The 12,752-nt window shown below is 55.2% G+C and overlaps 1 protein-coding gene across 1 annotated transcript in view; it reads right to left on the bottom strand.

Moving 5' to 3' along the window:
* Positions 1-10,628: 10,628 nt before the first annotated feature.
* The window catches only part of PFDN1 (prefoldin subunit 1), a 68,572-nt gene continuing 66,448 nt past the window's right edge, over positions 10,629-12,752 (bottom strand). The window contains exon 4 of the mRNA XM_062189025.1: positions 10,629-11,481. Within this exon, the coding sequence (XP_062045009.1) occupies positions 11,398-11,481 (84 nt within the window). The 3' untranslated portion in view covers positions 10,629-11,397. The remainder of the gene's footprint in view (positions 11,482-12,752) is intronic.

The following is a 12,752-nucleotide window of genomic DNA, read 5'->3' as shown; positions in this document are numbered from 1 at the left end:
GGCAGAGTTAGACAGTGAGAGAGAGAAAGGTCTTCCTTCCGTTGGTTCACCCCCCCAAATGGCTGCTACGGCTGGTGCGCTGTGCCTATCTGAAGCCAGGAGCCAGGTGCTTCTTCCTGGTCTCCCATGTGGGTGCAGGGCCCAAGGACTTGGGCCATCCTCCACTGCACTCCCAGGCCACAGCAGAGAGCTGGCCTGGAAGAGGAGCAGCTGGGACAGAATGCGGTGCCCCAACCAGGACTAGAACCTGGGGTGCTGGCACCACAGGCGGAGAATTAGCCAAGTGAGCCATGGCGCCGGCCAAGAACATGTTTAACTTAGGAGCTGGCTGCTGTTTCCCAGCGTGGCCACAGCGTCCTGTGTTCCTGTAGCAGTGTCTGAGTTCTGTCGGTGCTTGGTGTTGTGTTTTTATTGTAGCCATTCTCATGGCTGTGTAGTGCTATCCGCTTGTGATTTTAGTTTGCATTTTCATAAGAGCTAAGGTGATGCTATGTGATTATTTGCTCTCCTGTGTCCCCTTTAAGTCCTCTGCCAACTCTTCAATTGGGTTGCTGCCTTATTGTTAAGAGTCTTTGTATATTTGAGCTGCAAGTTCCCTGTTGCATCTGATCTGCAAATGGACTCTCCCAGTGTGCACACTGACTTCTCCTCCCTTAACACAGTGTCTCTCACAGTCCCTGACTTTGATAAAGTAAAATTAGATCTAATTTATGGATCATGCTTTTGGTATCAGGTCTGTCTATCTATTTATCTATATATATATATATATATATATATTTTTTTTTTTTTTTTTTTGACAGGCAGAGTGGACAGTGAGAGAGAAAGGTCTTCGTTTTTCTTCTGGTTCACCCTCCAATGGCTGCTGCGGCTGGCGTGCTGCGACCGGCACACCGCACTGATAAGCTAGGAGCTAGGTGCTTCTCCTGGTCTCCCATGTGGGTGCAGGGCCCAAGCACTTGGGCCATCCTCCACTGCACTCCCAGGCCACAGCAGAGAGCTGGACTGGAAGAGGGGCAACCGGGACAGAATCCGGCGCCCCGACCAGGACTAGAACCCGGTGTGCCGGTGCCACAGGTGGAGGATTAGCCTAGTGAGCCGCGGCACTGGCCTGATATCAGGTCTAAAAAAGCCTAACCTGAGTTCACAAATATTCTGTTTTCTTCTGAAAGTTACATATATAGATTTTTTTTAAAGATTTATTGATTTGAAAGGAAGAGTCACAGACAGACAATGAGAGAGGGAGACACATCTTCTATCCACTGATTCGATCCAAGGCAGGAGCCAGGAGTTTCTTCCAGGTCTCCCATGTGGGTGCAGGGGCCCAAGGCTTGGGCCATCTTCCACTACCTTTCTAGGAGCGTTAGAATGAAATCGGATCATAAGTGGAGCAGCCAGGACTCGAACTGATACCCATAAGGGATGCTAGTGCTGCAGGCAGTGGCTTTACCCACTATACCATCTCTATAGTTTTATATTTCACCTTTAGGTCTATGACCACTTTAGGAATAACTTTGTATAAAATGTAAGGTTTATGATTGAGGACTTTTGTTTTTTGTGTACTGTATCAATTTTTTTCGACATCCTTTGTTTGAAAAGACCACCTGCTTGGTCTTGTGGTACTGTGAGTTAAGCTTTCACTTGCCATCCTGGTTGGTGTCCCATATCAGAGTACCAGATTATCCTGGCTAATCCACTTCCCGTCCAGCTTCTTGCCAATGCTCCTGGGAAAGCAGAAGATGGCCCATGTACTTAAGTCCCTGTCACCATGTGGGAGACCAGAATGGAGTTCCTGGTTCCTCACTTTGGCCTGTCCCAGACCTGGCATTTGCAGCCATGTGGAGAATGAACCAGTGGGTGGAAAATTGATCTCTCTCTCCTTCCTCTACCACTCTGCTTTTCAAATAATTTTTTTTTTTTTTACAAGAAACCAAACCTTTCTCTCTCGTTATGCAGATCTGTCGCACAGACCCGTCCCTTCCATTCCTTTGATGTCTGTGTCAGTACCCTCACCAGTACCTTTAGGTGTCTTGACCCCTGTGGCTTTATATTCCATCTTCAGTTTTCTGCTTGTCTTACTCATCTAGAAATCTATGAAATCCTGTTGGGACTTGTATTGGAATTGCATCAGATCTGCAGGCCATGATACGGCCTGATGGCTAAATAGGATTGCTTGCTGGCTCTGAAATGCCATCAGCTCTCCTGATGCAAGGCAGCCTGCTACTTCATTCTCTGATGATTGTGGAGTTCAAAGCCCCCCACATTTGATTACACTGATGTCTTTCGAAGTTTGGTGATCAGTGAAGTGTGGTCTTGATCAGATTAGGCAGGACGGCCATTACAAGGTGACCGGTGTATCCAGGGTCCGGGGGCAGGGTTATGCTCTGGGGCAGGTGAGCCGCCATCATCCACAACCTGGGCCTCCATGTCCCACTTGGGAGCGGGTTGTGAACAACCTCATGGCTTGTTTGCCAGCCGCTGTCCCAGGGTCACAGAGCTGTCAGTACTGGGCAGGGTCAGGTGCGCCGAGCAGCCCCTCCCTGGCGGTCTCCCTCCTGCAGAACTGCTGGTGCGGCAGCCAGGTCGCATCCGGACGCAGTGACTGCAGCCTCCCCGCTGCTGCAGTGATGCAGCACAAGGGACTTCGGGTCTTCAGCACCAGGAACACAAGTGCGCCTTCTCCCATTTGGTAGTTTCTAAAGATTTACTTACTTACTTGCATGGCAGAGTTAGAGGAGAGACAGGAGGATCCCCTTTGTTTTACAGTTTTTTATAACATTTGTTTTCAGCAGTCAGCATTATGACACAGCAGGTTAAGCCACTGCCTGACACCACTGTTCCATATGGGCATGGGTTCAAGTCCCGGCTGCTCCACTTCTGGGAAAGCAGCAGAAGATGGCCCAAGTGACTTGGGCCCCTGCCACCCTGAGACAGACCTGGATGGGGTTCCTGGCTTCTGCCTTCGGTCTGGCCCAGCTCTGGCCGTTGTGGCCATTTGAGAAGTAAACCAGTAGATGGAATATTTCTCTCTCTCCTTTTCAAATAAAATAAATCTTTTTTAAAAAAGGAGTGAAATTTTATTTGAAAGGCAGAGGGGGGCTGGGGGGCTGGGCCAGGCAGGAGCCTGGAACTCCATCCAGGCCTCACACGTAGGTGCCAGGAACCCAAGTACTTGGGCCACTATCTGCTGCCTCTAGAGTACATTAGCAGGAAGCAGCGGTGGCGCCTGAGCCCAGGCAGTCCACCATGGCACGTGGGCATCTCGCAGCAGAACTCGCTGTGCCCGATGCCAACCCCTGGACCCTTGGCATTTGCTTGTTGGCTAATCATGTGTGGGTTTACTTTAAAAAAAAAAATTATTTTATTTGAAATCAGAGTTACACAGAGAAAGGAGAGGGAGAGAGGTCTTCTGTTCTGCCGGTTCACTCCCCAAATGACCACAACAGCCAGGGCTGAGCTGATCCGAAGCCAGGAGCTTCTTCCGGGTCTCCCACACGGGTGCAGGGGCCCAAGGACTTGGACCATCTTCCACTGCTTTCCCAGGCCATAGCACAGAGAACTGGATTGGAAGAGGAGCAGCCAGGACTTGAACCAGCACCCATATGGGATACCGGTGCTCCAAGCTGGGGCTTTAACCCACTGCGCCACAGCGCTGGCCCTCGCCCTCATTTGGTTTTACTTGTATTTTTTTTTTTTTTTTAAACTTAACAGAGTTAGATAGTGAGAGAGACAGAGAGAAAGGTCTTCCTTCTGTTGGTTCACTCCCCAAATGACCGCTATGGCCAGGGCTGAGCTGTTCCGAAGCCAGGAGCTTCTTCCGGGTCTCCCACACGAGTGCAGGGCCCAAGCACTTGGGCCATTCTCCACTGCCTTCCCGGGCCACAGCAGAGAGCTGGACTGGAAGAGGAGCAACCAGGACTAGAACCCAGCGCCCATATGGGATGCTGGTGCTGCAGGTGGAGGATTAACTAAGTCAGCCACGGTGCCAGCCCCTGGGTTTACTTTTAAGACATCAGGAGAAAAACTCTATTCTTTTTTTGTTATATAGATATCTTCTAAATTGACAGTCTCTGGTCTCTCATTCTGTTCTCTGGCCCTTCGTATTGATGACGTCAGACGCGGCTCACCCAGGAAAAGGCTCCCAGCTGCCTGCAGGAGCTGTTCCTTCCTCCCTTACCTAAGCTGCTTCTCGTTTCTCCCCCTCTGCATCGCCCAAGGGTCCCAACAGCTGGAGCTGCACGTGGACTGCCACTTCCTCTGCCTCTATCAGGCTGTCATGATTTGGAGCCAGATGTACACATACCAGCCCCACTCTGGACTGGCTGGAGCAGCCTTCCCCTCATCCAGACCCAGAACAAGAAAACCTGAAGCCTCGGGGCTTCTTCTGCAGGGTGTCACGCACTGTAGCTGCTCTGGGCACCACGCCAAGCACTTGACCTTCTCTTAGGTGTTTGTCCTAACATCCCTCTTAAGACGACTTTGCAATTTGCAAAATGGCACGGGGAAGGCATGACTTGCTCAAGGTCGTATAGTCTGTGAGTGGCAGTCACACTTAGAACCTAGGCCCATGTATATAGCCACTGCCCCCAGCACAAAGCAACCCAAGGGTGTGTGGCCAAGAACAAAGTCCAAGGGTCAGCCCCTCTCCCCCAGGGCACCTTGTCCTTGTTGTAGGCCAAAGCACACTCCACCTGCAGGTGGCTGACAGCAGGGATGGACTCAGTGGGTCTGCCAGGTGACCGCAGGGGCAGGGCATGCTGGTGGGCCCTGATTCTCTGGGACACACATACCCTGGGATTTAGAGGGAAACAGGGGCGCCTCTCAGGTCACATACAGCATGCTGCCAGATTTGCCATGGGCCATCCTGACATGCGGACAGCACTGGGCCGGCGACAGGCGAGGGCCTGCCTTGAATTCACTGTGAGCGCAGCAGCTGCTTCCCAGAATGGCCAAGGTGACCCGAGGCCGTTTCCTCTGCACTGTGGCTCTGAGACTTTGTCATTCTAGCACCGACAACCTTGTGCTAGTGACCCCAGCAGTGGCAGCCCAAGGACAGGCCACGGAAAGTGGTGGCCTACTCCTCCAGGGACACTCAACTCTTTTTATTGTGCTGTGCACTTCATTGTTGACACTGATTGGGGCTGGGCCGGCATGCAGACCACCCTTGTGATGGAGCCCTCTGCGGAGGCGGGAAGGGCCTGGCCCCCATTTACAGGACTTCCTCACCTGCGGTTCCCCAGGCCCCAGCAGCTGCTACGAAGCCTTGGCCTTGGCCCTGGCCCCAGGAGAGCTGCTTCCCTCACAGGAGACAGCTGCACTTCTGGAGACTTAGGGACAGGAACCCTCCACGGGTCAGCAGGCTCCTACCCCTTCCAGCCCAGGCCGTGGCGTGAGCTGAGCAGTCCACTGGATTGCAGGGGTTAAGGGGTGAGTCTTTTGGCAGTTCCGGGTCCGTTCTACCTCAGTGTGGACATCTGGGGACAGGGACTTGGCAGACATGGTCTCATCTGACTCGGCTGCGCTGAGGAGACACCGAGGCCAGGGCTGAAGTGGCAGGGGAGGCCAGCAGAGGCCCCGAGGGCAAGCCAGGCTATGTCCCTCCACCTGAGGCCGAAGAGGTTCCTCACCTCTCCTTCCTCGGCCTCGCGAGTCCCATGAAAACTAACGCACCTCCGTCTCCGCTGTGCAGTCCTGGCAGCATGGAGCCTGGGTGGGTTTCCTGCCCTCCCTGCCACGCTGCCCCCGCGCCTCTCCCTCTGGCCATGCTCACCTGGTGTCCCTGGTGCCTGTGCAGGTGCCGCTCCCCTTGGAGTATTTTGTTATCAGATCAGCCCCCACGTGCTGGGCAGTACATGATCCCTACACTCGCACAGCCAAGGAAAGCTGACCCAAAGCCACCGCAGGCTGCTTGCTCTCCTCTGCCCACAGAGGCTGCCTGGAGGGTTTGCTTCTTTTGAAAACGCTTAGCTGGCCTCTCCCTTCTTACCTGTGTTCTGTGCAGCACTCGCTGGAGCCTCTGAAGGCTGCCCCGTCAGTCCAGGCGTGTGAGCCAACGCTGCAGCGTCGTCCTTTCCTGGCCAAACCGCCACCTCCCCGGGCGAGCCTTCTCCCTGGAGGTGCTGGTCTGAGCAGTTAAGGGCCACCCTGGGTGCCCATCACGGCCCTGGGCCAGGAGCCGGCGGGGTGCTGCCTTCGGCCTCTGTGCACAGGTTCACAAGAAGCCCTGCTGAGGCTTTGTTCCCACATCAAGCTGCCTGGTTAATGATTCAAATTCCACACCAAGCAGCAATGGTCTCAGATGCCGGGCCGGGCGCAGCGTTGGCCTTCTCAGAGAAGGTGCTGCTCACATTTCTCGCAGGCCCTCCCCGCCCTGGTGCCCCACTTGCCTGTGGTGTGCCCAGAGTGAGGTGCCGGGGTAGCTCAGGTGAATGGGACCTTTGGGCTGCATGTTATGGCCGTCCGCGATCCGGGGGCTCCTGGTGGGCACTGGGGGCCTGCAGCAGACCCCAGGACACTCAGAAGACTGCATGGCTCCTGGCATCACCCGCGTATTTTCTCTGCTTCAGCACAAGGGCAGGGAGGGATGTGTGGCCCACCAAGAGCTGCTCAGCTCTCCCCCAAGCTACTATGACCCAAGGTTTCTCTCGGCTGCACCAGCATGGCAAAGCTCTCAACCCAGACAGTCTGAAGGTGCCGCAGTGGGCTGGGGCTTGGTTTGAAGCACTGTCACCAAGAGAGCAAGCCAGCGAGGAGAGGCCCCAGACCAGACCCGCGATCCAGCTCTGGTACCATGCAGACTCCCTTCTTGCCTGGGGCAGGGCACAGATGCCCTCCTACCCATGGAGTGCAAGGTCCTGGCTCAACAGGGGAGCTAGGACATTGGACAGCACACCCGAGGGTCAGCTTCCTGCTGTATGCGGATAGCATACACTGGAAGTTGAACCTTGCCCTTGTCCCCGGGCCAGCCACAGGGTGGCACTTGGTCTCCCATATGGAGCTCCATCAGAACAGGCAGTACAGGCGGCTTCTTTGCAGGACCGGCACTGGCTGCAGAACTTGCCTGGAAGGGCAATGCCAACTCCTGCCTCTCACCCATTGCTCTGGACTCTTCCCCCCTTTTTCCTTCTATTAAAATATACTCCATTTAAAAAAAAAAAATCCTAAAAAAAAAAAAAAAGCTACAGAGTGGCTCCTTGGCTCTGTTTACAGCTCCTTCTGCTTGGCTTGGTGGTAGAGGCGGCGGCTGCCATGGCATCCATCTGGCCTGGGGGTGCCAGACCTGGGCTGGCGCCATCCATGCCCCAGCTCCTGCTGGGGGACCAGCCCTGCCAGCCAAGCTCCAGTGCACCCGGGTCCCTTGCTTCAAGTATCCAGGGTGTTATGGCCTAGGAGCCAGGCTGCCAGGGGTGGAGCAGGATCCTGGAACGAATAGGCCACCAGCTCCCTTGTCAGGTACGGGAGCTTGCACCCCGTGGCTAGGCAGGGCTGGTGGGAGCAAGTGGTTCTGAGACATACCAATGTGGGTCCCACGGGGAGAACTAGGAGGCAGTCTCTGGAGCCGCCTTCTGGCCATCACCCCTGCCCGTGAGTGACTAAAAAGCACACAGATCACTCCTGCCTTTGGGCTACACTGCCCCCACTCACAGCAGTTTCAGGGTAGAGGTTCTGTCCTCTGTAATTAAAGGGAGAACAGTCCCGAGGGCCGTGGGGCTCCCGGAAATCGCCGTCTAGGGTTTCTAAGGTATGTCCAGGCCACCAGCGTCATGGCTGACGTGGCGTCTGCAGCGTGTGGCCTGCAGTCGTCTGTTTCGCCCCTCCGCCAGCGCTGTCTGGGAGCAAGGAGCAGGAAGGCCGGGGCCCAGACCGTGCAGTGTGCTCTGGGAAGGACCAACGTGACTGAGCTGGCGGACAACGGCAACAGAGGCTTCTGTTTCCCTGACTCGGCTGCTCGAGGTTCCATGGTTCTGACAGACAGGCACGGCTGGGAGAGGCCGGGCAGAGGGTTCGCAGTGCGACGGTGTCCTGTGCCTGTCCCAGGGGCCATCAGGAAGCTGGGTGGCACTTGGCTTACACAGCAAGGGGTGGTGAGGCCACCTGGCAGCAGCAGCCCTGGCCGAGTTACCGAGACCAGCAGCCCACTCTATCCTCACTTCCTTGTCCAAAGCCGCCCATGCAGGACCCCGGGAGGCTGGGACCTGGGCGGGTCACTCAGGCAGGCAGACACAGGTGACACCTGCCTGGAGTGACCTGGGTGGTCACGGCTGGCCGTGAGAGGCAGCACTGGAGCTGTCACCCCCATGCTCTGCCTAGTCCCTTGCTATCCCAGCCAGGACGGACTTGCCAGAGACAGGAGAACTGTCAGGGCCTGGGCACAGGTCCAGCCTGCACCCTGCCTCGATGGCCAACTCTCAGCCCCCAGGGCCTTACCTGTGAATTCTGGATGTGGTCATGGCTGCCTCCAGGTCACTGTGAGGACCAGATCCGGGAATGCCCCTGAGGAAGCCTCAGCATGAACAGATCACCCTCTCCCCTCTGCACAGCGCTCCCTGGTGGGGGCCACCACCTGTGACGCAGGGGTGGGTGCTGGGTGAGGGAAAGTGGTGATTCAAGCTGTGCCACGCGAGGAAGAGGAGGGCGACTTGGGAACGCTCCTCCCTATGACCCAGGGCGTCCCAGGCATGCCAGTGGACTCAGGAGAGGCAGTGGCAACAGACAGGAAACACGAAGTTGGACTGAAAGGAGACGCCGAGGACTGGCTTCGCCTCGCAGATGCGTGCATCGGTGAACTCGGAGAAAGCTGAAAACTCTACCCTGCTTAGCAGTTTTCGGATGAGTGGTGGGTTGAGGCTTAAAAAAAAAAAAAAAAGCCGCCGCCCAACTATCTGCCACTTAGACTGCGCTTCCGGGAGCAGCTAATGCTGCTACGAGCCACTGACAGGGGAGGGTCCACAGGGCCTGCCCTTGTCTTTCTTAGCAGAGCACTTAGCCCTGTGTGGGCTCAGGTTTCCATCTCCATTTGAAGAAAAAGCACCGTGTGGGTCTTGGGAGCCCACAGCACAGGGCTCCAGCCCTCCGCCCCTGCCTGACCAGGCTCATTCCTGCCTGCTTAACGCTCTGCAAGCAGGCATGAAAAACCAGGGGTCTTGGTATTCTTTGAAGGTGTAAAGCCACTTTGGAGATTTTAATTCCCATCCCTCTTAGTCTTGGGTGCCAGCTTAGCTGTACCTGAAAAGATGCAGGGGAGGACCCAGGGTCCACCAGCTACGGCTGTCCAAGCGTGGGGTTGTCCCACACCCCCCCAAGGCCTGTGCCCCAAGAACAAGTATGCTCAAAGGAGAGAACATCCGAGAGGAGCTGAGCCGAATGCCCCAGGCACCATCGTCAGCAAGGGCAGGGGCAAAAAGGTGGCACCCATTCTGCTTCCTGGCTTGTACCTGCCGCCAACAAGACTAACTTCACAGGTTTGTGCCAATTCATTCTCACCCTCTCTGCTCTCTCCCCACAGTATACGTGGTGGAAGACCAAAGAAGAGATGACCTGGGCCCATCCACCTGCCTCACAGCCTGTTGGACTGCTCTCTGTTGCTGCTGTCTCTGGGACATGCTTACCTGACCGGCCTGGCCACCTGTCCTGCCAGCTCCGCCGCCACCTCTGATAGGTGCACCTGCCCATCTCTTCTGATTGCTGTAATAAGTGACTAGTTCTGCACAGATGCCTGTACCTTCAACACTAGGGGATTCTAGATTAGCAAGGGTTGCTGCTGTTTAATTCAATGACTTGATCTTTTTAATGTTCAGAATCCATTTCTTATTGATCCCTAACAAATGTGCTAAATGATGTTCCATTTTTTTGGCCAAAGGCTTAGTTATGAAATATATATTTATAATTTTTAAATTATACATTCAAGGTAGTGGCAAGATAAGACATACCACTGAAAGATTTCTCTGCTAACACCTGTATGTTTCAATAAATCTGTTGAAACCTCGGCTGTCTATGATTCCAGAAAATCTAAGACCCCTGGGTCTGTGCGGCATCCATTTAGAACCCCACTGCTCGCTGGGCTGGGACGGTGTGGGGGTGGCTCCCCAGCCCCGAGCCGCTCTGGGAGCGCAGTTTTTCGTTCCAGCCACTGCGGCTGCCCCTGGGAAGCAGGGTATACTCCAATCGGGTCACATTCCCCAGCCCTCCTGAGAGATGAGCTCAGGGCATGAGCATTCCCCAGTGCAATGTGTACCCATTTTTACCTTGTAACTGGGGTGCCCCAGACCCGCTCTCACAGCCACGGCCAGGCTTTCCTGCTCTCCCAAACTGTCAGCCATTCATATCTTTGGCCACAGGGTGGCGCCAGGCTGCCACAGCAGTGCATCAGATGGCCTTCCTCAGCTGGCTGGTGACAGCTCCCTGTTCTCTTCCAAAGCACTGAGTGGCAGCTGATAAAATGGCATTCTTTGGGAGACTCAAAAAGAAATGTCCTTCTGGAGCATCTGTTAGTTCTGCGTTGCAAATGCTCCCGCTGTGTCGACACACACAGAAGCACACACGGAAGCTCCAACGTTCTGCCTCCAGGGCGCAGCAGAACCTGAACCCAGGAGCAGAACAATGGTCAGATAGATGTAGGAAAGCAGGAAGGGGTGAGTTGCAAATGTTTATTATCTTTGCTTTTGATATAATCTGAAAATTCACAGAGTTTAATTTTTAGAAATGGTTCTGTTTCACAACTGGCAACAGAATTCCTGAAAATCGAATCGTTGGCTCTCCTGAGCCAGGACAAGCCAGCTCCAGCACACCGCGGCCACCCGTGAGCCTGGAGGATTTCGTGTCCACTCTTAAGACATTGTCCAACAGCACAGCCTGGAAGCTGCTGCTTACTGGGAGCTTTGTTACCATGTGTGGGAGGAAGTGGGACAGGAATCTCCAGGCAGGCTGCCCTGGAGGAACCAGTGCGGGGGGTGGGTGTGTGTGAGTCAGGTCCAGGAGGGGAAGGGGGGAGGGCGGACCCACTCCCCAAGGAGGAAAAGGCTTCAATGTGGAGGGAAAGGCAGCTGAGGCAGAGACCGCCACCGCCACCGCCTCTCCTGCTCTGTTCTCAGGCTGAGTGCAGTGGGACAGATGCCTTTGATTGGCTGACTGATGTGCTTAGCGATGGGCCCACTCTTCTCTCTCCCAGGAAGTCAGGACTCAGGAGAGAGGAGGGGCCTGGGCAGGAGTGGCAGAGCCAGGATAAAAAAAGGACACAGGGAGGACCCTGAAGGGGGTGCAGACTGATGCAGAAGATGTGGGGGTGCTAGGCCATGCAGATAAAATGTCCGTCAGAGCACAGAGGGGGCTGCTCCCCTGCAGGGGCCCCTCAGCCCTTGCCAGGAATGGGAGGGTCAGGAGGAGGAGCATCCCTCAGGGGTCCTACTGTGCCCTTCGTGCCATCAGCATCTCCCGGATGTTGTCCTCTGCTTCCTTAACGCTCCGCTCCAGGTAGGACTTTTTCTGCTGCAAGGAGAAAGCAACAAGGGTTAGGGTCGGGTGAATGAGCCTGACTGGCAGAAGCAGCTTTTATGCCCAATGGTTTGGCTTCTCCTTTGTGATCCGTGACTTCCAGGAGCACACTCTACTGGGAGCCAGGTCCCCACCTCCAATCCCCAGGCAGGGTGAGCCGGCCTGGTACGGGAAGTCGAAGAGCTCTGCAAGGCAGGCTTCTTGCCCCCAAAAGGAAGCAGACTCTAAAAACAGGCATCTCAGGACACGAAGTTACACCAGACAAAGGCCAGGAAATTCCAGGACAAAGCTCCTGCCCTGTAACGCACTGTCTCCTCTCAAGGTTTTCCATGGACCGGGCCAGGCGCCCGCAGCGAAGACCGCGCACCCTGCCGCCCAGTGCCGTGACAGTGGATCCCGCGTCTCACACAGGCAGATGAGTCAGGAGGAAACCTGCTTTTCTAATGAAACTGCTCCCTGCCAGGAATCCAGGACAGTGACACACGGAGTAAAGCAGACCTGGAAGTTTTCCTTTTACCCCATCTGGGTCCTAAATTAAAAATCTCAACGTAGACAAAGAACGCTGACTACTTTCAGGAGCCACATCTGGCCCACGAGTCAGATGAGTCAAAGGAAATGCTGTGGACCCATGATCTGCCCTGTGCTCACCCCACAAGGACGGCGGCCTCACCGCTGGCCCTGCCCTGAGGAGAGCTGCGGCTGACAGCCACGAAGCTCCCTTTGGAGGAAAACTACTCGAGAATAAACGTTCCCCTCCCAGGTGCACACAATGCAGAAACAAGGAGCAGGGCCCAAGCATCCCAGGTGCCCCCAGTGTACTTCTTGCTCCCACCTCCTGCACCCAAGTGCCCACAGGACCCAGGGGTGCCAGGGAACAGCTGAGGCAGAGGTTGGGTGAGCCATCACAACAGCACAGCCTGCTCTGACCACCCTGCCTGGCAAGTGATCCCCAACCACCTATTTCTGCGACTTCCCCATTAAACTCTGGAATCCCATTACATATCCCTACCTCTCCCTCCTCCCACTCTCACCAAAAACATTAAATGGTCTATTTCAAAGCTGCTTCCTGGGGTTGGCACTGTGGCACAGTGTGTTAAGATGCCACTTCTGGGGCCAGCACTGTGGTGCAGTAGGTTAAACCTCCACCTGTGGCACCAGCATCCCACGTGGGCACCAGTTCATGTCCCAGCTGCTCCTCTTCCAACCCAGCTCTCTGCTAATGGTCTGAGAAAGCAGCAGCAGATGGCCCACGTACTTGGGCTCCT

Source organism: Lepus europaeus, chromosome 4, assembly GCF_033115175.1.
Source record: "Lepus europaeus isolate LE1 chromosome 4, mLepTim1.pri, whole genome shotgun sequence".
NCBI classification, from domain to species: Eukaryota; Metazoa; Chordata; class Mammalia; order Lagomorpha; family Leporidae; genus Lepus; species Lepus europaeus.
Note: the sequence above shows the minus strand (reverse complement) of the source record. Positions and strands in the feature narration are given on the sequence as shown.